Below are 27138 nucleotides of genomic sequence, written 5' to 3' on the forward strand. Positions count from 1 at the left end.
GAAAAAGGTTCCACTGATAAATAAAACGTAAGCATTACAAATTATTAAATCTTTTGCATTCTGATTTGTTTTTTCGATTTTTTTTTTTTCTAAATGTCACTTTTTTTCAGTGTCATTTTTTTTTCAACGCCAACAACTCTCTGGGGGTTCTTCTTTTTTTTAGATCATTTTTTTCAGTTTCTACTTTCTGTCACTTTTGGTGTGGAGGGGAGAGGCCAAGGAGAGAGTGATTTACATAAATTCTGTACACTGAGGGGAGAATGTCACTCCGGTTTTATTTCATTTTGTTTTAATCATATTTCATTGTATTTTATTTGTTATAATAATAAAAAAAAAAAAAAAATTACTCAACTGGCCGTGCAGTGGCCACGCAACCTCCCTACCGAGTGAGCTCCTCCTCCATCGATGACTGCTTATGGATAGAAAAGGGCAAATTGAGCCCTGAGCCTTTCACGACCTACTACTACTACTACTACTAGAATGTCACTCTTCTGGACCGACAGTCCGCTCCGAAGACTGTCATCACCACACAGCTAGCATACGATTTCTGGCATTGTTTTTAATCCACTGAAGATATGTAAAGACATACAGTTTATATGAAAGTTAAAATATTGAGGACATTGTCCAAATGTCCTTTGATGCAACTTTCCGGTTGCATTAATGTACAGTAAACTATACTTTATATGGTCATAGGAAGGTACTAAAAAATCCATTGCTCTTCTCTCAGCAAACAGTTTTATCATATTACGACTTCTTTGGTGGAGATGTCACATATTCAACAAGCCTTATTTAATATATGATGTGTAATATAATGTTTTTATTTGGAATATAAAATGTGAGAAGCGATTGCTGAATTATGAGTCTTTCTCATTCATGCTTCTAAACCTAGTTACTGTGTCAGTAAACTGGCCAACACCACCAAAATGAAAAGTTGTTTTGTCATCGTGTGAGCTGTACTGGTCAAAATATTTAGATGTTTTTTTAACCACAGCTGTCAACCCTAGAAATGTGTCTTATATACAAATCTCTGTTTTGTTCTACTTTTTTGTTGACACTGACTTGTTACTGTACTACACCAGAATGTCAGTTCTGTCTAGCTGAATGCTGTTTTAGATTTTCATTTCAACAGTACATCAAAGTTTACTGGGAAAAGTCAATACTGTAGTACACAGAAACCGTGTTTATACAGTAAATGTATTTGTGTAGCAATGTTACATGTATTATAAATAGGAAATTCACCTTTGATCTTTCATATAAAGTCACATACAGCGAACAGAAAATGTGCCACAAAATGACATCCATGTCAAAAAACAAACCCTGCAACAGTGAAAGAACCTGCTTTAGTTCAGTAAAAAAAAACAACTAATTGTACCTCCTCACAGTTCGTTACACCATGTCATAGATATTTATGGAATATACATGTAAGATTGATAATAGAATGGATCATTTTGCATGGGACGGCTCAAACGATGAAAGAATGTTTAGAAGTTGAGAAGAAGAAGCAGAGAGACGTGTGCAAGTGGTTATTGTGCAAATTGTAGACAATTGCACTGACTCTTTAGCACACGGGCAATTTGCTTGAGAAATTCTAATTTGTTGTGAACAACAAAGTAAGTGTTCAGAGATCTGAGCTCATTGTTTTGAAAAATGATAATCCTCAGAATTGAGAACACTTTTTACCACTAGGTGGTGCTTTGGACCAGCTATATAACTCCATTACAACAACTATCTGCTTCGTATCCAAAAAATATGTTAGCTATTTCCACAATATGTCCTTTATAAAACTAATGATTGAAAAATTAAATGCATAAAATCTATAGTGTGATGTTTTCCAGACGGGAGGGTTGGTCCTGGATGACCCTGCAGACATGAAACAGGTAGACAAAAATAATATCAGTGTGTGACAAATTAATTCGATGCAACTAAATTGTCATTTCACCAACAACCTTTAAATATAGGTCATATGAGTTTGCATACCAGTCAACCTCCTACATTCTATACCGTGATTACTATAAATAGCACACTTAGTCATATAGGTTCTGCCCCAACCCAAACACGTGTTTCTTTTTGTACTTCCTTTTTTCATTCCAAAGTCTACATTAAAATTAATGTACGATTGAAGATCCCCTTTATGTCATGTTTAACACTCTGAGACCAACAATACACCCGTCAGATAGAAGATCACAGTAGATGTCACATAGAAGTGGTGTACATCATCTGAAAGCTGAGAACATGAAGATTAATTTGAGAAATAAACATTAATTAATTATTTTAAATTAATTGTAAAAGTGTATGAGGGTTTAGAACATGATGATAGAAATATATGATGGTCATCCTCATGCTCTATTATGTCTCATAAGTTGTTGCAGCAATTTTTCGGTTGATTGATTGATTTATTACACAGATTTGGTGCTAAATTTAGCAATTTTTTCCATTCGAGAATTGATAAAAAAATGATCAATAATCCCTCCAAAATACCACATTAAGACACCAAGACCTTTGAGGAATACCATAGAAAAAGCCATGCTGTGATTTAGTATCAAAAACTTTTGACATTTTGAGATTTCTGCAAGAATTGCATTTTTTGACGATTGGATGGCGAGCACTTCTGTTGTGTAAACTGCTCAGAAACCCCCTTATTATCAATCTAGCTAAGAAAGCCATCCATCCTCTGAATGCTGTAGGCCTCTAGCTTGTGGCTGTAAAGTTTCATGAGGCTGTGATTATCTTAGAGGTCACCACAGGTCATTTATATAGTGAGGTCAAATTTAAAAAATTTGACATATCATCATTTAGATAGAAAATCTTAAAAAAAAATCTCCGTCTCCTCCTCATTGAAAAATCCATGATCTGTGAATATGCAAATATTGTTCAGTTACATTGGAAGTTTCAAGTTCCACATCACACTTGCATCCAGGTGTTAAACTGAGATGTATGGTGAGCATAAAGAAACGCCCCCTCTTCAGCAGATGAATGTGAAAACAAACTCAAAGCTCAAACACCCAAATGATTTTGTTTTGCAGCCTGTAGGAATAACTGCTGTCTCACCTCAGTTACTTTCTGCTAAACTTGAGACTGAGCTGTATCAGTATGAGAAACAAATGATAATCACATTTTGAAACATACTCATATTTTTGACTTTAGTCATGAGAAGTAACAATAATGAAAATATCTATAAAATGCCAATGACCTTTAGAAGTACTACATATATATAAACAAAGGTACCACACATGCTAACGAGGTGTGCTACAGAAGGCAACATATGAACTGTATAGTACTGTAGGCTACTCTGAACTATTAAGCAGTAGTTAAGTTCTCCTCTCTAGAAAAGGAGTTGATGATCAGTCTACCGTGCTTGGTCCAAGTCGCCAGCAGCATTTTGAAAATTCAGACAATTAAAGCTTCAGTAGGCAACAAGTTTTTGGCATCATTGGGCAAAAATTCATACTTCCTTCTACTTCCTAGGATACATTTTACAGCTCAATGAGACCTCTACCACCATGGGCGCTTATAGAATTTGAAGACATTACCTCAATTAATTAAAAAAAAAAAAATAAAAAAAGCTCTATTTTGATGCCTTTCTTTAATGCACTCTGGCACCTTTTAGGCTACCAGTGAGGTAGATTAGCATGGAAGAAGGAGGGTCATGACACTAATTCCCTGAATCAGCTTGGCAATTGGTCCGTGCTGCTCTCAAAGCTCCTTGGATGAGAATATAGGCCAGACAGGTGTTCGGCGTGTCCTCGGTAAAAGCCAACCATCTAACCATAAGAGTGTCTACCTCACCTCATGTGGCAGGGATTGCTTTGGATTTGCTGGATTTGTGGAGGATCAAGACTTCCCGAGCTCCAAGTGAAGAGACACAGGTGGTTGATGCCAGACAGATAGCTTGTGTCTGGTCAAATGAAACCACAGAGGAAGCTTTCAGGAACAGTTGGATTACTTACTGTATGGCTCTTATTCCCTGACTGAATGATGTGCTGCGCGATGTATTTCATGTATTTCATGATGGCAAAAATCAAATGAAAAGATTTAAAGCCCCCCTTCCAGTGTATTTTGGCATTTCTATGATATTAAATATTTATTTGAGTCATTTCCTGATTAAGTTGATTAACCACACTGCCATCCTTTTTTTTGACAAATAACTTAATTTTGTGCTCAAAGTTAAAAAAAAGAAAGTTGTTGGTAAACTGGGAATATGACATATGACTATAGTAGAAGCTGCAGGTCAAAGGTCATCCTCCAAGCTTGTGCAGGCGCGCTCATGCTCTTTTGTGTCTGAGCAGCAGCAAACTGATAAACCTGTTTATCTGTCAGTTTGTCTTTTTAGTTAGTTTGCTAGTGAGCTGTAGTTAGCTAGCCCAACTTGTTGCATGAGGGTTTTCATTTTATTTTAATTTTCCTCCACCTTAGTTTAGTGGTTTTATTTTCACTATTGCATTTTTTGTGAGCTGAGAACGGGTGAATATACGAAATCCCACCAGGAGAAATAGCACAATATACTGATAGTCTCTCTCACTCACTCTCTTCTTTACCGTCTCCTGCTGGATATAAATTAACAGAAAGAAACCGATACCGGAGGTTTGCGGGCTTCTAACAGGTCTGAATGACGGGGAGCACAACTTTCAGCCCGAAAGAAAACGAGAAAAATCCCGTTAGAGAAATAAACTGATCTCATTGCAGCCCGGTGTGGTGTCGGTGCTGGGAGCTGACGCCAGAGCGGCCGGTGCTGGTGGACGGTGAACCTCTCAAACAGCGGACACGTCTGCAACACGTCTATCCGTCCTGCTGTGCGCTGTGGCTGGCGTGCGGTGGCGCCGCTTCTCGGTGCAGCAGCAGGCAGACGGCCGCCTCGCCAGGAGGAGACGATGAAGAAGAGAGTGAGTGAGAGAGAGTCGGTGTGTTGCGCTAATTCTTGTCTCATTTGTGGTCTGATGAACAGTAAATTCATCTAAGCTGGTTTCATCTAAACTGGGTTGAAAAATGATGCAATCTGGTTGCCATGGTAATGAATTACGTCTGACTATTAACCACACCCCCATTCTCTGTTTGAGAAAGAATGTTAACCAAAAAACAGGAAGTGACGCTGGCTAGAAGGGGGCTTTAAGGATTGATTCTGTTTTTTTTCCCCCCAAGTCTTTCTTAACTCAATACTCATGTCCATGTGTGAACTGAAGGAGTTTGGTGTGTATAATGTTTCTATCTTCCCTCTCTTCCTCTTTATATTGGCAGAGCAAGCACTGAAAGGAGTTAAGGTGTCATTTGAAGTGTGAAAGCTAAATGCAGTTGGAATCAGTCGATGTGTGATCGCTGAAATGTCAACTGATGTCTAAACCATGAAAGCAGTTGAACTTTCCACTTACCAGGCCTGCCGCAGTAGTCGGTGTTACTGGCGGTGGTCGGGCATTCATGAACAATCCATTAGATTTTGGTGGTGATCCGGATTCAAGAATTTTTTTAAGAATTCCGATCAGCCTGAGCATTAAGACCACAGAGTATAACACATGTGCAGTGTAACTGATGACGCTATGATGACGCATGGCCCCGCCTCCTTCTTCGAGCAGAGAGATACATGTGTGTGCGGGAGGTGCTAGCCGTCCGCGGTGAGAAAGAAAAAAGCGGTAGATCACGGGATTAGAGACATAGTGTAACGTTATACAGACATAACAAGGCTCCTGAATGAGAGAGACATCTGCCGAAACGTTATACGGAAACACACCGTGTTAATAATAAGCCGACCACCTCGCGGTACCACGAGCTGTGAGCTGTGATCTGTTTTTAAAGTCACGCACCTTGGTGGAGGTCTGCGCTCTCTGAGTGCCATTCTAGTTATCTTAGTGCACGCCGTCTTTTCTTGTAAAATGTCCGGTGTAATCGGTAACACCGACCGGTGTTGTCACAAGTTCATTAACCTGTGGAAAAATGTCCTCACCTTGACATCCCTACCGCTTACTTGCATGCACTGTAAATACTTGTAGTGTCAGTATGAAAGCAGTGATGTCAGTTGAAGTATTGAACTACTTTCTACCAAAGAAATAGTCCCTATGAACACCAGTGTGTTCTGTAGATTACCCAGAGTAACATGAGACTGTTTCTAGAATGAGACGTTGATCCATTTAAAGGTAAGGTTTTGTAGTTTGGTGCAACGACCCTTTAAGTTACAGAATGGCCCCATCATACTCTACCATACCATCATGATCCTCATTAAGCTTCTCAAACAGGATGTTAAATGTATGTTCGGCATGCACAGTATGCAAAATGTGTTTTTTTAAAACCGATATACCATCACGCCCCAGGAATTCTGGGAAGTCCCTGCCCGTAGGTAATCATAATAATGTTCCGATCATTTCAAATGAAATTTATTTTCATTACAAAATTGACAACAAAAATCATAAATCGCCAGAGACATGCGTAATAGCTCAACCATTTTTTTTTTTAATAATACAGAACAAAGGGAAACCGCAGAGTCTGACTTGCCTCCATGATTCGGTGGTCAGAAGAAATTCCTTTCACATCCTTCAAACCTTTTGGTATTTTTTCATGTGTGATATTTGACTTCAGGATGCACTGAGATGAGATTTTTCTTCAAGCCTTCAACATTTAATGTTCTATTTTGAGGTTAAAATGAAACATTTTGCGGATAATTCACAGGCCTGGCTGGCTGGCACCCTCTCTAAGACATTGCAATATTTGGAGTTATTCCCAAAGATATGCTGTATGTAGCTGCTGGGATGTCTTGTTATCGTGATTTCTGTTACTGTGTGTGTTTTTACCACCCGACAGTAACATAGCACGACAAAACAAAGACTGATTTGGACATTCACTCGTCAAATTGGTATCTGGCTCATTTACCGCTGAGGCTCAGCTCAGTCACACCTGCAAACACTTCACACCAAATTACATTTTTTTACCTCTTAATTCAACTTTGGTGAACTCCTGTAAACAAGCATTTTACATTGTCGCCTGTAGTTTAGCCAGCTTGACTTAGCTAGCCTCTGGTGCTGCTGCTTTACACTCCAGAGCCAATCTTTGAGACCAGGCCACTACAGAGCCAATCTTTGAGATTAAAGGATAATTCCAGTTTATTATAACTTGGGTTTTATTTCTTTGTAGCCCGGATTTTTACTGGTTACTTCTTAGATCTGGGAGCATGGTGACATTAGGGATGCTAACTTTGAAACATTTTCTTAACCGATAACCGACCCTTGTTAACCGACCCTTGTTAACCGATTATTAATCGCTAACCGACAAGATTTGTGCCTCGAATGCAGCGGTGGTCCAGCTGCAGTGTATGAGCACAACAGACAACTGAGTCCCCAGTTCACCCGTCCAGGAGCGTTAGCTTAGCAGCCACGCAGCTGCGTGTAGTGTCGCGGACATGCAGCCACTTTCCCAGTAAAAGTCTCCACCACACATTTAGTTTAGTTTAGCAGGTTGTCCGCTATGTGTCTGCCTGGCGTAACTTTAGCGAGCGTCCGACAAACGGCGTGTGTGTTTGTGCTACGTTAGCAGTTCTAGCATTGCCGGAGGCTTCGTGCTTGCCGTCGCCGCCACACAAGTGCAGTCACTGCGTAACTTTAGCGAGTGTTTCGACAGACCGTGCGTGTGTGTTGGCGGTGAGTGTGAGGTTGTTGGTGGCGTTATAGCTGTGAACGTAGTCGTAGCAGAGGCCCGAGCACCGACAACGTCGGGCGGCGTAGGCCCTATTGAAACTGTAGGAATTATTATAATGAATCACATTTTTGAGGGCTTTAAGGTGCTTGAAAAGTTGTTAAACTTTGCACACTTATCAGACGCGACGACATTTTTTTATTTTAAGCGCCCCCTAGAAATTCGGAAAAATTGAGCCAGGGTTTCACCTACATGTATGAAATTAGGCAGACAGATGTAACATGTGGAGACGCACAAAAAAGCCTCTTGGAGGTATGCCCAAAACTCAACAGAAGCACAGCCATTTTGAATTTAATGTGCGATTTTCACCAATTTTTAGCGTTTTATAGGCCGTGTACTTTAACCACCATCTACAGATTTAATCAGATCGACTTGAAATTTGGACGTGCGGGAAGGTGCGAGGGCCCGTTCATCGCTGCTTGCAGCTTTAATTATTAATATTTCTTTAAACCGTTTTAACCGATAGCATTAATTGGTTAAAATGCTTAATGTCGGTTAACGGTTAATTATCAACATCCCTAATTGCGACAACAAAAGTCTGAAGGGAAGGAACAAGGCGTCAGATGATCAGACAGGTTGGAAACAAACCAACGGTTTTGTCTAACCCACTTAGTGTAGAGGTCACACTGCAATGTGAGTGTACCCAAAATGTCAGCAATAATCCCTCATTGAACAGGAACGGAAATCCCTCATTGTGTGCACAACAACTAAGTAGATTAGGTTCAAGCTGAAGCAAGAAGTAAACTGTGATGGGGGTTCACAACAGACAGTCTGAGTCATCATTTTACTGTTCTCCTTGTTGGTTTGTTTCCAACCTGCCTGATCATCTGACAGTGAGTCACCGTTTTCACAGATCTCAGTTGTTAGTACTACTGATGGGAACGGTGGAGAAAACCCAAGCACAACAGTTTGGTGTTATCCTTTAAAGAAAATAACAATTGGAAAGCTGACTGAAGTGTTTTGTATGTACAATTCTTGGTTATTTATCATCATGAAAATTGTAGCTTGAGATGCTTTTTTCTTTTGAAAAACAAAAAAAAAATAATTCTTCAATGAAATAGTCAGAAAGAGGCCAGTGTATGTAATCACATTTAGCCTGTCCAGATGCTTTATCTCAAGCTTTTTTTTTTTTTAACCTTCATTATCCCTAAATATGTACAAAAAAATCCAGTCCAATTAATAATAATAATCTATTACATGTTTTACAAAAAGGGACTTTGAGTAAACTTCATTGGTTTTTAAAACACATTCAGATCTTTGTGTCAGGGAAAGGGGTCAACATGAGAAATACCGAGGAAGCATTTGTAGGAATGACATCTTCAAAATGCAATAATGTGTCTGGTCAGTATTTTCGCACTTTTCCTGTTTCATCCATGTAACCGTCGTCTTACCCATACACACAATCATACCTGCCAATAGAAACACACACGCACGCACACACACAGTAAAAATATGATGATCAGGAACTCTTCGGTTGCATTTCAAAGTTGGTTTGCTGTCAATATAATACACACTAATAGTACAGAGGTCACAGTACATTTACAAAAGATAATCTGCCTGAGGCAACAAAAAAAGCACTGTCAGGCCTCTCCAGCATCAACTGTGAATCCACACTTTTCTCAGGCTTAGTCTCAGAAATGGAAATGGAAAGACCAGTCGTTTTTTTTTTCATTCCTCAGGTTGATATCCACGAGGAAAACAATCCCACAAAAATCCAGATCATCAGCCTGCAATAGAAAAGTCCCTCCTACTTTGAATGTTCTCCTTTTTCCCCCCATTTCACATCGTCTGTCCGTGACCACAGTTCCTCCAGGTTTTTGTTGGGAAGAGCAACGAGTCTTCCAAAATGTCACTAGTGTACACAGTGTTCTGTTTCCTCCTTTTGAATGACTTCAGTGCATACAGAAGAGACACATTTGTCTACTCTTTGTTGCATTGGTTTGATGTTTTTATGGAGTAAGGCCATAATTCTGAAAATAAAAAAACGAGATCAGCGATTTCTCTGTGGCATGCTGTTTGTCGGGTGTGTCAGATACGCCACGGCAGAGACAAAAAGGGCACCTCAAACCCCCCCACAAACACACTATTTTCCCCTCAATCGTAAGGACTGTGTCATGTTTTCAGACATTCACTGACAAATTACAATCTCTGTGCCCTGTCCTTTACTTACACCTGAACTCCACTTCGAGCTACAGTTCATTTTCAGAGAGAAACAAGAAAGAAAGAAAGAAGCACAGCTAATCAATTTTTAGTATTTGTGCAAAAATAAAGCAAGTAGATGTCCCGTCTACTGCCTCCTCATACCTACAGTACACCGTGTGAAGTAATGATGATTTATGTCTAATTTCACCGTGGCTCTGCTGTACGATCAAACAATATCGAGGTGATATTGACTCCAGATTTATTTTTGTAATCTTATGAGCTAGTAAAAAGATTTCGGGCCAACCAGCTCGGCTCCATTTTGTGATGTGAACGGTAGAGTTGTACTGTTTTACCTCCCGATCAACAAGACACAGGATAAAATGATAGCTGCTGTAAAATGCAGCACCTTAGGGTTTTTTTTTTTTTGTCCTCAAAAAGAGTATTGACTCAGTTTTTAATGTGTTTGGCATTGTAAGTGGAAATTCTGATTTTATCTCATAATATTGATCCTAAAAATTAATCGTTTTGACGGTTTTAAAAGTCACAATTTGGATTTGGTACCCTCTACTATTGATTTGACAAAGCTGAAATTGGCTTCCTTATCATCAACCACGGAGAGGTGGCTGCTACAAATGGGTAAAGCTTATTTTCCAGCAGTATGTGATCAAGCCCCCCGTGAGCCTGTTGTTAATACCCAAAGGTTCCTGATGGCTAGACTCAGAGCTGAGGAGAGTCCATTTAGTGTTTAGTAGCTTCCCCCTTCTTGTTGTGACCTACAGCTCTGACAGTCTGGCCTGTATATTTCCACATATCTACTGTTTTTCACATGGAGAAAATGTGGCTTTGAAAGAAACCGTCCCTCGACAAGTGATCGGAGAGCTGGATGCAGTTATCAGTGCCCAGTTACATAGACCTTCTAGAGAAGATTTTCTTTAGCAGTTCTCTTCAGTTAAAAAAAAAAGTATTACAGATGTAACTTATGATTTGTCCTCAGGGAATATCCTAATGAAATACAGCTTTGTATATGTATTCCAAGCCTGAAAATAATTCCTTATTGTTTGTTTTCTGTTGCACGAGTGAGCGACGGCAACAAAATGCTATAGGGTACCATCTATCTATCTATCTACCTGTCTATCTATCTATCTATCTAACTAACCGTTTCAATAATAACACCAATAACAGTTGGGATTGTATCGAGATTTGATTCCTGCTGGACAGAAATCACTCTGTCTCACTGCCTCATTTAACACTTTATAGTTACTCTGTGATAAGGAAGTTAATTGAGATTTCAGACAGGAATCATTTTTCTGCACCATCACTGATGAGTTCCATCACATAACTGAGATTAAAGCTTCAGTAGGCAACACATTTTTTGGCATCATTGGACAAAAAAAATTCCATAATAACCTTTCAGCATATTGTAATTCAAGTGTTCTAAGAGATAACTAGACTTCTGCACCTCCTCATGGCTCTGGTTTCCGGCTTTAAAAAAACGGGCCAATCACAGGTCATTTCAGAAAGAGAGAGCGTTCCTATTGGCTGTGCTCCGGCTGGTGGGCGGTGCTTGCTATTTCTTCGACAGATCTCAACATGGCTGCCGGGTCACAAACATTCTCATTTTACAGCTAAACGGTACACTACAAGATGTTCCTGAAAACATTTGAGGCGAGAAATAGGCATTACAGTAACAGACTATTGATTTATATTTGATCAGCGCTGCCTAGTTTGACCGTTTGGTTGGAGTTCGCGAGTGATTGACAGCTGGTCAGCAGACGCCAGATCAGCTCTGACTGCTTATTTTCCTCCGGTCTGTGAAATATTGCAGATTTTGCCAACAGGAGGACACAGAGGCACGATGTTTTCAGATTACCTGTCTCATGCACTACTGTCAGGATATAGTGACCGTTCTATAAAAATAACTTTTTTTTAAATCATATTTGCTCCAATCTCACTTACTGTTGCTTTAAGGCCCAGTAACACCAGCATTTTAAATAGCTACATTTGAGAGTAAAATCAGCTCATTTCAATGGATTTAATGGACCCAACAGATCGACACGTGAAGGCAAAGTAAATCCACACACATCTTTTGCTTCGGGTTCAGCGTTGACACGCAAATTTGATAATTTGACCGGCTGATAGGTAGAAAACTGTCTGGACATCGCTGACCTTTGAGGGAACAGAGAGCCGGAGGAAGCTCTCACGGTCTCTCGGCTCTATATAACTGTCTGATATTTTGTACAGAACAGTGAATAACAACCGAAGGAAAGCTGTAGCATTCCTTCATAGACTGCAGAGGAGAAGCGACAGAAACAAACAAGGCAGCTGTGACGGAGCCGCGTCTAGTGGACATCGAAGGTATTGTGTTGTTGGGTTTTTAACAAAAAATTCCGCTCTGATAAAATTATATTTTTCATTCCACTGTGGGAATTTTTGATGGCATTACAATTTAAACTTCTAAACATTCAGATGCTCAAAATAGCCTAAAATAACGTAAATAAAATGCACTACTAGTTCAACACATCCTCAGTATTTGACCACAGCTATTGGAGATTCTTTCTTGCACCACTTATAATTGCAATGGTCAGGTAAAGAAACATTTTACCTTCTAAAGAGAAGCATTTTATGCAACTGGGCACTGTGTTCAGACTCAAAACGTGGACTATAACCAGCTGCTGTCGGTGAGAAACCTTCGGTCGGTTCTTCTCTTTCGTCTTCAAGTGATGCACAGAAAAGAACACGTGTATCAGAAGTAGAACTTCTGCGGGTCACCTTACTTTGATTTAATCAACATCAATGTGTAACTGATTGAGAAATAATAAGACATAGACGACTTGTCAACAAAGATGAGACCAAAGAAAATACATCATCATGGTCATAAAAGCTGGTGCGCCTCAGACACAAGACACAGTAACATTCTGTTCCTCGTTCAGTGAAGGGCATTCATAGGAGCACTTATATTTCATTACCAACTTAAGATCCGTTTAAACCATCTCACTGTCCTCTGAGTCAAAGGACCCCAGCACGATATTCATACACCTCATCTTTGAGGCCGCCTTTGTTTCGTCGACTGAGTTCCAGATCGCCGTGTTCCCCCTATTTTCCAAAGACTTAACATACTTGATTTGAAAACGAATGTAACATAATGTGTTAAAAATGGAACTTAAAAATTGGACCAACTTCATACTTTCAGATCTATAACAGGGGTGTCAAAATCATTTCGTTCATGGAACACATACAGCCCAATTTCATCTCAAGTGGGCCGGACCAGTGAAACAATTGCATGATAACCTATAAATAACAACACTTCCAAATTGTTCCCTTTCTTTTAGTGTAAAGAAGTATAAATTACATTCTGAAAACGTTCACAGTCAATGAACAATCCATTCACAAAACCGATGACGAACAGCCAGAGATGTCTGGCTGATCTCTCGGATATGACAAAAAAACAGACAATAATTAATTTATCTTCTCTGTTCTCAGTTGTCCTCGCAAGCTCTTGCATTTTTTTTGTTGTTGTCATAATGGTTCTGATAGTGGCTCTGAATATTATATTCCTTCAGCACTGAAAGGTGCTGTGAACACACCAAGCACTCATTTACCTCTGTGAAGAAACAGGAATTGGTCCATTTCTCTTGGAGAACCTGACACTCTGTGTCCACTTTCAATTTTCCAACAACGTTTCCTGATGAACAGTAGCCTATACGCTTGACAGATTGGACCCTTTGGTGGGCCGGTTCTGGCCCCTCGGGCCGTATGTTTGACACCCCTGGTCTATGGCAACTTAAGATTGATTCTTTTTAAGTGTCTCTATACGGGTAAATAACTGATCAAAAAGAGACTCTTGGGATAGAGTGTTGCGTCAGAAAGTCAAGTCCTTATGGACCCCTGGAAAATGTATTTCTATAAACAATGTTGCCAAGTACCAAAAATTAAGTTAAGACACTGACCATGAACGGTAAGGGCCCTGGTTCAAATCTGTCTGGGGACCCTTGTTGCATCTCTCTCTTTCCGTCTCCATCGTTTCCTCTCATCTTCACTCGCCGCTATTCACATCACATGATCTGGCTTTGCTAACTAATCCAGCATTTTCGTGAAATTTAGATTTAGACTACAAAAGTTGCTTCTTTGTCCCCCTTAGGAATCTTTTTTGTCACCAAACCAACTCAAATATCCTTTTGTGTCAATCCAAGACTTTTCAAATATTGGGCATTTTGACATTCTTTATGAAGCAGTTTATGTAATTTGTTGGTGGCTGTTTTTCTGGCTTGGTTTCCACAATGACTGCATTATTACTTGCATTAAAGTATTTTTCTCTTTTTATCAAAAGCCAAGGTCTGACTCCGTGTATGCTGTTGGTTTGAGTGAAAAAGGGTTGGTAGATGGAAATACATGCTTACCATTCCAGTGTTTCCACCATTACACTCACTAGTTTGCACCCACTGCTTAAAAGTAGCTTGCATTGAATAAAACGCCACAATAGCTCAAGCAAACACTCCCACGACACACATCTGTTGGCCGCCCCTTGTTTTTTTTTCTCCATGTTTAGATCATCATCTCTGCTTACATGACACAATAAGGCTCTCGTGGCAGATGAGGTTTAGTCCTGCAGCAGGCTGGTAGGTGGGAAAGGAGCCCTTTCTTCAAGTCTTTGTTAAGGAAGAAACAGACAATAGGGTTGACCCCGGCTTGGGCGAAACTCATCCACACGGTGGTGGAGAGGTACCGGTGTGGTATTGTGCAAGCCTTGACAAACACCCTCCAATAGCAAGCCACTATGTAGGGAGACCACAGCACCAGGAACAGCAGGGTGATCACGTAGAACATCCTGCCAAGCTGCTTCTCCGCTTTGAACTCCTCCATGCCCAACAGGCGCCGGTTCTGGTTGTGCAAGTTCTGCCGGATTCCCAGCAGAGTTGGCGGCATCGGGCCCCTGCCGAAGCCCGCAATCCAGTTGGCTGCCGCTTGGCCAGTAGCCCCCGGCCCGTGGAAGGTCCAGTTCTGACTGATGGCCGGCACCATCTGGACCGGCTTCATCTTGCGGTGCTTGTACTCAAAGAGGAGTAACTTCATGTAGACGACGTGTGTGGCTAGAATGAGCACAGCCAGCATTAGCATGAAGCCTAGCGTGTCGTTGGCCTTGAAATAGCGATGCTCAAAGATGCACTGGTCCTCCTCGCGAATGAATTTGTAGGTGCCTACGTCGAAAACTGGCGGGAAAGCCATCGCCACAGACAGTGTCCACACCATGCACACCACTGCCACGCATGTCCAGAATGTCATGCGCTTCGAGTAAAAGCGATGGTGTGCGATGGCCATGTAGCGCGTTACGCTTATGCAGAACAGCATGAAGGCGGCGTGGAAGCAGAAGAGCACTGCCATGAAGGCCACCACCTTGCAACTCAGCACGCTGTAGGTCCAGGCCGAGCCGTTCTTTATAGACACCAGCACAAACGGGAAGCAGATGGCTGAGCGAATGGTGTCTGCCAGGCACAGGTCCAGCAGGAAGTAGTAAGGTGCCTTGTGCAGGGCCCGGTCCCGCAATACGAGCAGAGACACCACCAGGTTGCCCACCAGGCTGATGCAGATGATCAGACCTAGTAGCACCAGTTTGATATAGGTAGAGACGGCCGAGGACGGACTCTCTGCTACCATACCTCCCGCGGTTGCCACCACTGCCGCCATGGGCCCAGCAGGCCCTTCGCTGCTCTCGTTTCTATTCGACATCCCCAATACCCCCCCACACACCACCTTATTCCCAAACACCAAAGCCACCACCACTCCTCCACCGCCTCCTCCGTCTGCTGGTTGTTCCTTCGTCCTCGTGGTTGCCTCCTTTCCACAGTTCACAAGGAACAGGAACACTTCAATCCACATCGCTCCATTTCAAGCAGGGTCCCTTTTTTGGTGTATTATGTCGTCTCACCTCCTGATCCTCTCCAGGAGCCTGAAAACAAGAGAAAAGAATTAGGAGTCTGGATGGCCATGAATAAAGAAGCTTAAAGCAGTGGTAATAAAACCAGACAAGAGGAAGATTGGAAAAAGACAGAAAAAAACTAAAGCCCATCAAATTGAAGGCAGATAAACATGAATTATAACAACAGGTGATAAAAAAAGGAAGATAATGTTTTGACCAATAAAGAAAACATGGGTCCATCAACCAGAAGACCTCCAAAGATGTTGCAAGCACCAGAGTGTGAGGTTCCTAATCAATAAGCATATTTCAGTAGACGTATACATCAGCAAGGTTTAACCAGCTGAGGAGTAAGGCTGTGTCCTTGTTGTCTGACCAGTCTAGCTGTATCACACCTTTCATTAAAGCTTTAGGCAGTATATTTTTGGCACCATTGGGCAAAATTCCATAATAACCTTTCAGCATATTGTAATTCAAGTGATCTGAGAGAAAACTAGACTGCTGCACCTCCGCATGTCTCTGTTTTCAGGCTTTAAAAAATCTATCCTGTTACAGGAGACTTTGGCCAATCATAGCTCATTTCAGAGAGGGAGCGTTCCTATTGGCTGTGCTCCGGCTGGTGGGAGGTGCTTGGTATTTCCTCACCAGATCTCAACATGGCCGTCCAAACTTTCTCATTTTACAGCTAAACAGTACACTACAAGATGATTCTGAAGACATTTGAGGAGAGAAATACTCATTACAGTAACAGAATACTGATTCATATTTTATCAGCGCTGCCTAGTTTGACTGTTTGGTCAGAGTTCGCAAGTGATTGACAGCTGGCTCTCATAGACGGCTGCTGGATGGCAGACTCCAGATCATCTCTGATTGGTTGTTTTCCTCCGGTCTGTGAAATCTTGCAGATGCTGTTAGGAGCACCGGAGGACACAGAGGCACATGATTTTTTTTTTCAGATTACCTGTCTCATGCACTACTGTCATATGTGACCTCCACAGGAACTCTGCTTGCACCGAGCTGAGCCGAGAGCAACCGTGCCGGTTGGTTTTTCATAGGACAGCATGGCACTGTAAATTTGTGTTAATTTTTTTTACCAATTGCTAATAGCTGCATTAAAGGAACTATTTGTAACTTTCAGAAATGCTTCTTAACAGCGACACCTGTGGCCATGAAATCAACGAAAGTCAGCGTCGGGTTCGAGCTTGTGCTCGCTCTAAATAGACATGAACGAGCATCGCTCGAAACAGTGAGGCGACACACGTCAGCTAAAACCACGATATCATTCTATATTTCACCTGCTTGGCAGTAATGTTGGCTGACCAGACGGAGGTCTCTCAATGAATCACTGCTTATACTGTGTTTGCTTCTCCTGCCTCAGCGCAGGCTGAGGCAGCGGGGCTCTGCAGCGAGAAACTCGTCTCCCTCCGCCCGCAGCCGGAGTGAACAGGGAGACACCGGCACCCGGTCGGTAACGAGACAACAACGTTTCTCTCTGAAGAGCCCCGTCACTTCCCAAGACACGGGAAACCTCTGTTGGTCTGGAGGAGCTGCAGCATTTATTTCTGCACAAACGTCCACTGTACATTCACTAGATATTCTCAGAGCTAAACTAACTCTCCTGCAGTGTGGAGTGAGCGCGCGTTCACGTCTAGAGGTGGAGCGAGTACGCGAGAACGCGCGCGCTGTCTGAGTGAAGGCAAGCAGGCAGAGGAGCGGGTACGCCGGCAACACGCGAGCGCGCATATGCGAGCGCACGTGTCCCGACCCGGTACATTTATACGCTTAGAAAGTTACAAACAGTCCCTTTAAGTGTGATTAAATTCCAATCCTTCAATGACTAACTTAAAGTGCTATGATCTGATCTTTCTCCATTTGAAACAGCCATCATATAGATGTTGCAGACACCCCATTGCACCCTAACCTCTTTTTTAAAACAACACTTATCTGTTTTTTTCCCCCCACTTGTGCCCAGCACTCCACAAAAAGCTGAACACCGCACACCCATTTGATAGATCATGGCCTTATAAAGTTGAAATGGCGAACAGTTGCCTGCCATTCATTAGGAATGGTGTTCATGTCCACCTGATGAATGCAAGTCCAATATGAACTATCACTCTATTTTTTGGTCTCCACCAACTGCTAAGGGAAACATCTGTCTCTTTAGCTGCTAAATGCTCCACTATGTTCACCAGCTAATTGCTAACTGTGTCTATCTGCTGTACACAACCTGCTGTTAGCAGGTTGTGTACAGTTTGTTTATCAGAGCTTTTTCACTGAAAACCGCTGCCTGATGCTGCTGGGAACCAGAGGCCTGCATCAGAACCCAGGTTAAATAAAGCCCAATTCAAGCATACCACATCCATGTGGCTGCGTGGGTCATAGTGGAAATTATGTCATCTGTCCATATGGAGGTGAATCAGTGATACCTGCAGGGCAAGTCAGTTATTGCAGCAGGTGAACAAATATACAATATAATCACATAACTAGGATAGAATAAGACGTTATAGAAACATTAGGATTAAAATCCAAATATTGAAACTCAGGCAAGGCTATGAATGAATGTGGAAATCTTTTTACAACATGCTCAGTGGTAGTCCTTTGGATGAGAATATTTTGCTCTTTTGCCTCATGATGAATATGTGATGCACATAAAATGTTACAAGTTAGGGCTGTCAACTGATTCAAATATTTAATCGCAATTAATTGCATGACCATAGTTAATCGCGATTAGTTTCAAATGAATCGCACGTTTTTATTTGTTCAAAATGTACCTTAAAGGGAGATTTGTCAAGTATTTAATACTTTAATCAACATGGGAGTGGGAAAACACGCTTGCTTTATGCAAATGTATGTATATATTTATTATATACAGTATATACTATATATTTATTTAGTAGAAATCGATTAGCAATGCAAAAAAAATGACAAATATTGTCAAGAAACCCTCACAGGTACTGCATTTAGCATAAACAATATGCTCAAATCATAACATAGTAAACTGCAGCCCAACAGGCAACAACAGCTGTCAGTGTGTCAGTGTGCTGACTTGACTATGACTTGCCCCAAAACTGCATGTGATTATCATAAAGTGGACATGTCTGTAAAGGGGAGACTCGTGGGTACCCGTAGAACCCATTTTCATTTACATATCTTGAGGTCAGAGGTCAAGGGACCCCTTTGAAAACGGTCATGCCAGTTTTTCCTCGCCAAAATTTAGTGCAAGTTTGGTAGTTTACCATTGGTACCAATAGATTCTTTAGGGTTTCTAGTTTCATATGATGCCAGTATCTTCACTCTAGCTTTAAAACTGAGCATGCTACAACCTCAGAAATATCTAACAGCGGCCGGGCTAAAATCCGACCGGCCGCCGTCGGCTTTTTAAGAGGTTAAAAATTGCAAGTTGTGTTAACGCGTTTAAGTAATTAGTGGCGTTAAATAAAATTTGCGTGAACGCATTATTATCGCGTTAACTTTGACAGCCCTTGTTACAAGTAGAAAAATATGATAATACCTGATAAACTCTAACTGACAAAAATGTGGCATTAATAATATAGCATATAGGGAGATGATTCATATTTTTTAATAAAAGAGAACAGTGGGTATACTTCTTATTTCCAATTATCGTCACAAAGTCGCCTCATGATATCCTGAGCAGCAGCGATGACAGAAGAGCACAAAAGCATCTACACTGTCAGGAGACTTGTCAGGAATGAAAGTAACTTAAAATGCAGCAATAAGCTTAAAATGCAGCTAATTTCATTAGGGATTCGGTGTGGTCCCTCCATACCAGTGATATCTGTACTGGCAACAAGCGTCAGTAAGTGAACCAAGGCCAAACTGCCTTTTAGATGCACTTTGTTTAAGCATACTGACCCCTTAAACCTTAGCTTCATTTGGGACTGTTAATAATTGAGAGGGACCGTCATGGATGCTGCTCATGAAAAGCTTAGTGAAGCAGCTGTGCCACACTGTAACAGAGGTGGGGACGTACCCTACGTACATTTGTCGAACCAACCACTAAAGCTGGATTTATAGTTGTGTGTTAAGGGTTTACAGCATATAGCTTCGGAGCCTACACACACATAGCCACAGTAAGAACTGTGATTGGTCAGCTAAGCTGTCGCAAAGGGTGTGAAACTCATACTTAAAAGTCTTGCTTGTCCAGTCAAAGAAATCTATGCAATCATTCCTTCCTGGGTTAAGGTCCCATGTTACCAGATAATCCAGAGCAAGCCTATATAACGGACTATTTTAATGTATTAGTTAATCAAGCCGTCAATGCTCTTCACTTCCGTTGTACACAAATGAGAGTTTGACAACATGTTTGGATTCCTCTTTGAACTGACTGATCTGTGAAATGGAAGATATTCATCTGCAAAGGCACTGCCGCACGCTGTGCATGTCTGAACTCAGGACATAAACATGCAGGACCTGTTCCTAAAGTTGAGGATACTCAGAACTTCAAAGGAAACTACAGCACTTCAAGTCATCAGAACTATTGGATGGACTGTAATAAAGTTACTGTAATAACAAGTTAAAGAAAAAAACTTGCACTTAAAGTGATGATTTTTGTATTATTTTATCTCCATATAAAGCGCTGTATGCAACACAAATGAAAAGCATTTCTACAAAATTGTGCTTCACAACGGAACTTGAACGAGAATGAGGCTACGGTTGCGTTTGAAATTCCACACCGACATGCTATTAAGTACGCTGAAACAGTATGGGAGATATTGTAGTCCTTAGTATGAAACCAATAGTACGCCAATTGCATACTATTTCCGGTTAAATATTACAGTATACAACGCTGGACACTATGGCGGCATGAATATCCCACAATGCAATGCGGTAGTGACGCCAACCGTTCAAAACAGACGTTGACTGACATCTTGTAATACTAATAACACATTGATTTAACTGTAAGCATAAGATTTCATTTCGCTAGGTGTAATATATATTTTAAATTAATTCAGACGTTGATTCTCACATGATGTTGGCACGGGTTACCATGGTTACACGTCTCTCACCGGCAAGGATGCTCTCAGGAAGTGACGACGTAAATTACAGCTCAGTGTGTCCGAAAAGAAGCACTACATACTACTGTTTATTCACACAAAAGTCTGTTGAATGATGATTGAGTATGTAGTGCATAGTATGCGATTTCAGACGGAGCCAATGTGTTGTACTGTGGTTTGCGTTTATGCATGTCAGTGATCGGGTTTGCATAAGGCCTAAACTGTACTATTGGTCCACTTAGGCTCCTTCTGTTTTCTTCTGTAAATTTCTGCTGCTGGTGAATGAGATCTATAGTGAAGATAAGATGAAAAAAACTACCCTGTAGGTATCTGCATCCATAAAGCATCACCTTTGTATCGATTGTCCAATTTTGTTTTCATGTGCGGCCGGAATTGCTGCCCCTTGTGAACGTAACCGTGGTTACAGGGCGTGTTCTTGGCATGACGCACCAGAAAGAGGTGAAGAAGACACTACACTTGAAAACAACAGCTTGACAACCATCTAAAAACATGCTGAATGACTACTGGAAGTACCATTTGTGCTTTTTTCCACAAATGCCAATGAAGTCCTAATAGTGAATCAGAATAATGGAAAGTTTGAACAAATTTAATCAGTTGATAGGGCTGCACGATTTTGAGAAAAATATCCAATTGAAATTATTTCGACTGATATTGCAATCGCGAAATGATTTGCGATATTAGAGGGAATGATATTTTTAAATTATTATTCTCATTTTCACTGAAAAACACATTAAAGTGATTATGGTGTGATTTTTGTGGGGATCTGTACCAAACAAAGATGTTTTCTTATGTCTGTAGAATGTGATGTGTGGGTCAGGACATCTCTGCAGCACCACAATAATTCATTTTAAATGGTATTTTGACACACATTTCACATTTAACAAATAGTGCGCCTCCTGCGATTTGAAAATTGCATGCCATATTGCGATTTCCATAAAATTTTGATTAATTGTGCAGCCCTATCAGTTGATGAAGACTCCGTAATTTGGTCAAAGGTTCAACTGAGTAAGTGGCCCTTGAGTGGAGATGTTTGTCAAATGCCAAATGTGTTTTTGTTTCCAAGTCTACTGCTAGGCTTAGCATGGTTAAAGTTACGTTAAAGGGTTAGTTCACTCAAACTACATTGACAGTTGTCGATAAAGATTGGTTTCAAAGCTCCGAGGCAGGTAAAGTGTGTTTGCTATCAGAGGTCTGTATGGATCACGATGCCAACAAGGCAGAAACGTGCTGCCTGGATCATCTGTGCCTTCCTGTCTGCTAAAGCGTCTAAAAAAAAGAGAGAGCGGCGTAATGTTATATGGACTCGCAGGTTGCTACGAAGACGTGGACAGTAGTGGTGTAACGATTCATCTACTACATCGATATATCGATTTATATTCCTACGATCCAACTACATCGATAGGTACTCGGCAAGTTGTCCTTCACGGGAAACGTATATCAATATAAAATCGTTTTGAAACGCAAAAATCGATTGTATTGATACTAAGGATTGGCACCTTGTATTTAAGGACGACAAACGTTATGTGGAAATGTTTTTTAGCACTTTTATTAGGAAAGAAATGTTAAACGTTACTCCGGTTCACTCTCCAGACATAAGCCAGCTCGCCAGCTCCGCCCTCTGCAGCGCGAGCACGCATCCATGGCGTGCATGCAGACGAACGGTACGGACAAACGCTCTTTCACCCGGTAGCAGCGTGGAGGGAGGTGGGCGTCGGTCTGCATGAGCTGTAGTACAGACGAGAGTTTCAGGCGCTATCAGTCCACTTGACGAGGGCGGCTTCACCTACAGGTGCTTTCCCCGTGCACTGTTGTTTTTATCATTCAGAAAAAATGACTTTCCCTTTCCCCGTCATGATATCTATGTACAAGCAGCATCAGCCTCAAGTATCCAGCTGGAGGGCAGACGGTCTGCAAAGCAAATTATCACGGGAGTAAAAAACAAAACAGAAATTCGACTAACGTTAGTCCAACATAGTTTTAAAATGTTTTTCCCGTATGTTTTCATGTATGAAAAGATCCCAAATGAACACTGTAAGCGGACTACTCGATAACTATAAGCAAATCATTTAAACAGCGTTTGTATAGGAATGATTAGTGTTGATAGATTAGTGTAAATATTGCACTGCCTTGTATCTTGAGAACTGAATCAGCGGGTCCTGCAGTTGCACTTTTTTTATTATTTTCAAATAAAAGGTGTATGTATTTGCCTTTAATCGTTTGTTTACTTGTTTATATCCATAATTAATTTATCCCTGATTCCATTACAAGAAAAACTTTGAGGAATCCTGACCTGCACTGTCCAATATCAGATATTTATTTCACATCATACTGACTGAATTTTTGGCAAAAAACGTTACTGTATCGATTTCAAATCATTGAATCGAATCGTATCGCATCGCATCACATCACATCGTATCGTATTGTATCGTATCGTATCGTATCGCTCTAGATGACCCAAATATTGTCCTTGAATCGTATCGGAACCATTGAAATCGTATCGTATCGTAAAAATGTATCGTTACACCCCTAGTGGACAGTATGGCTAGCTACGTTTTACTAACTGTATCCATTGTAGCCTACATTGTTATCTTGATAGCTAAAAAAGGCGCTGACGTTGGGGAATCGGCTCATGGCTCTGGTTCAACTGTCCACTCACTACACGGCAAACGACGCCCGACAAAGCTGAAATTCGGTCCGACTCTAAAATGAGTTGTGCGGCTCAAAATTCGGGCCAGAAAACGGGCTAAAATCGCACAGCGTACCCCCAGCTTAACACACTAAACTGAAAAGATGATGAACATGGTAGCATTTAAGTATTACCTGCAACACACAGCATTGTCATTATGAGCATGTTATCATGCTGATGTTGGCATGTAGCTCAAAGCACCACTATGCCTAAGTTAGGGATGTCACTTCGGTACCAATTCGGTACTCGTTTTAATGGTCGAGTACGTCATAATGGTCATTTGGTACCAGAGCGGAGGTACTGGAGATGCGATTCTTCCGGATCCTATTGGGACAGCATACACTTACAAGTGTTCTCATCTGCCGTGAAATGAAGGAAGAAGAAGAACGCCGTAACAGCACGGAAAAAAACAACAACACGAGACGTGAAAGATGGCAGCTGCTGCGGCGCTACCTCCGCCTCAACTCATTGAGAAAACAAATAGCAAGAGTCGGGTATGGAAGTACTTTGCATTTGAGGCGGATTTACAAGGAGTAATAATAGATTCGCAAACACCAGTATGCGGTGCAGCAACGGTGCCGTCGTACTTTTCTTTCCAGAGGAAATACTTCAAATTTAGCAAAGCACCTCAAAGACAGACATCCAGACAATATTGTTTGTTTTAAATACTTGAAGGCTACATGCCACTGTTCTGTTTTGTAATGTTAATAGACATTAATTTGTATTTATTACTTAAAGGCTACATGCCTCTGTTTTTTGAAATGTTCAAATGTTTTAATAAAGGAGTGCGTGTTGAATTACATGGGATTTATTGTTTTTTTTACCGTGGTATCGAATTGGTATGGAGAATCGTGTAAATTCACTGGTATTGGTATCGACTACTAGATTTCTGGTACCGTCACATCCCTGGCCTAAGTACAGCCTCACACAACGTGCCTGTAGACTCTTTTCATTCGGGTGAACCAACCCTTTAACACAATAGGAGAGAGGCTAAAATGTTTCTGCCTACAAATAAAAAGAGATGAAAGCAAAAAAAAAAAGAAGGTGAATGTCAGTGTTGCCTTGTCGAGATAGAAACCTCTGAAAATGTCTCAATGAATTATTTAATTAACCATTAGGTTGACGTGCCTGTACGGTCCTTGAATAGTTCCCTATCAGCTGCTCTTGAAGATGGGGGGGGGGGGGGGGGGGGGGGGGCCTTTGAGGAAATTACATTTGAAAAAAAATAAACTTGGAAGAAATCACTTGATGCTCCATTAAAGGACAAGCCGCCGAACGATGAATGGAAAAACGCAGCGTGATGAACGGCAGCAACACGTCTAGCAAAAAATCTAAGATCAAATTGATTGAATAAATTATCATCAACTGTTTTTTATCAGGTGCTTTTTTTTTTTTTTTTTTTGGAGTTGCAGTCCTCGTAGCTCCACAGGCTGGGGAAAGCTGTGGGGGGAAACTGTGAAAGAGAGAGGCGGTGTGGTGTGTCTTGAAGGAGGGGCTTTTGCTGAAGCTGAAAGTTGGTTGGCGGCGGAGGGCAGAGTCACTGTCAGGAACTGGGTAGCAACAGCAGCCCAATACCTCTGGCTTGATGTCGGTGGGAGGAGGCGACAAAGCTCACTGGATGAGATGGAGACAGAGTTGGTCTCTGACAGAGGGGGCCCAGCATCAGCATCAGCATCAGGCCTCCTCCACACATGGAGCCTTACAGGTCTGATGAGGACTGGAGAGCCAGCAGCTGCTGCAGTAAGGAGCTTGGGTGGCTTCAAATCACACACACACACACACACACACACATATACACACACACATATGGCCTGTATTCCTTCAGGAGGTGGCGCTATATGTTCTCTAGGGGGGCACATTACACCAAATGCTATTAAATCACTTGCTTGTCCAAGTTGCTGAGCGAGGCCCTACAGCTGGTTGGAAAACCCTGTATTATTCATCATCATCAACAACACACTGACCACTGCTGTGTATATGCATGCATCAGACATTTGGCTCTGCATAACCTCACAATAGATGATGATCAGCCTTGTTATGTAGAGGCTGAGGCAAGACAAAAAGCAGCAGCAGTCCCAGTAAGCTGTGATATAGTCTGGGCCTACAACAAGAGGCTGCTAATATATAGAAAAGATGGCAGCAAGGAGCTTTATTACACTCCAACAAATGTCTGTGCAGGAATGCAGAGAGGCTATATAGGCAGCATGACATTTTTTTTTTTTTTTTACAGACCAGAGGACCTGTAGGCAATACAAAATGGTAGTCATGTTTGTGTGCTGCTTACCTGCTCTGTGGGCTGCTTGTCCTCCACCACACTATGATGACAGGCCGTCTGTCTGTTGCAGTCCACATTCAATGTGATGCCATACAGAGATGATGCACCTGTTTCTGTTCCACACACAGAATAAATATGGAATAATAGCTGGAGATCAATGTGGTAAATAAGAAAAGGCAGCAGCAGCAGCTGATTATTGACAAACTGTGTCAATCTAAGGTGTTTTAGTGGGGAAGCCTGTTGCCTTTTTAAAAAAACAAAGATTTTAAAGACCCACAAAGCTGCGTTTCCTCTTTTTTCTTGTGCATGTCATGTCTCCGTTTTGTCTAAAGAAGCTCTCCAGTAAATCCCCAGTCCGAGGATGTGGGTTCATCACCATTCAGATATCTCCAGACCTTGGTATATTATAAAACCCCGCAGAAGGATCCTACACTAGTGTCATTAGTAGACTCATGTTTAGCTGTCGGAGCTGACAGCCAGCAGCAGCAGACGCCCTGTGGAGCAGCAGCAGCATCTCCTCCTCCTGCGAGCGCTTTATGGAAACCCTGTCGGTCCTTTCGCATTGTTCCAGTCCAGCCCAGAGAAACCTCATGTTTGATCAAATCCTTTAGCATGCTCCAAACAAATCCCCCCAGGGCTCCTCCTGGTCAGGAAAGGGGAATGCGTTAGCTAGCTAAGAGGCCAGAAAAGCCCCGGGATCCCGGCAGGGCTGCGGGATGACACCGAGGCCGGTCCTCATCCTGTCCTCATCCTGTCCCGCAGCCCGTCAGCGGGCCAGCAGATCACTAACAGGAGGATCTGTGTCTGTGTGGATGAACCACTGACTGACTGACTGAGGAGGAAATGTCCGGATGAGACGCCTGTCTGTCTGCTCCGACGGTCGGTGTCGCTGGCAGGCGGACGACGCGGCTTTCACGCGGAGCTGGATCTGGCTGCAGCTTTCAGGAATAAACGCAGCAGCATCCAATGGTTGTTAGATTAGAACAGGCGACTGCTGCTGCTGCTGATATCGGCAGTGATTTTAATCCCGTCTGAATGGTCCGTGGTGGTCCAGGGGCGGCCTGGAGCTTTAGGGGGGATGTGGGCAGACCCTTCCCACCACAGACTCCCACACAACACCAGTGGTGGTGGCTGGTGGTGACTCCAAAAAAAATAATAATGGGGAAGACGGGAGGAAAAGCATTAACCCATGGTGTCATGTTATTTTATCTCTATTTTCTTTCTTTATTAAACAAAAGAACATAATTCAGATTGAATATACAGGGAGTAGTAGCCAAATAAAACAATAACAAAAGAGTCAGGGATAAATCACACAAGATAAATATATATATATACACTAGATAAATAAATAAATATATAATATATATATATATATTATATATTATATATATATATACAATATTTATATAATATTTAT

General features: G+C 41.6%; 1 protein-coding gene across 1 annotated transcript; it reads right to left on the reverse strand.

The window, feature by feature from the left end:
• Window positions 1-12197: 12197 nt before the first annotated feature.
• On the reverse strand, window positions 12198-26999 carry gpr173 (G protein-coupled receptor 173). The gene is made up of 2 exons (XM_037773054.1): window positions 25731-26999; window positions 12198-15757 (listed from the first exon to the last, which is right to left on the reverse strand). Exon 2 carries the CDS (start codon window positions 15685-15687, stop codon window positions 14374-14376), a length of 1314 nt encoding a protein of 437 aa, XP_037628982.1. The 5' UTR covers window positions 15688-15757; window positions 25731-26999; the 3' UTR covers window positions 12198-14373.
• Window positions 27000-27138: the final 139 nt, after the last annotated feature.

This window comes from Sebastes umbrosus, chromosome 6, assembly GCF_015220745.1.
Source record: "Sebastes umbrosus isolate fSebUmb1 chromosome 6, fSebUmb1.pri, whole genome shotgun sequence".
In the NCBI taxonomy this organism is placed as follows: domain Eukaryota; kingdom Metazoa; phylum Chordata; class Actinopteri; order Perciformes; family Sebastidae; genus Sebastes; species Sebastes umbrosus.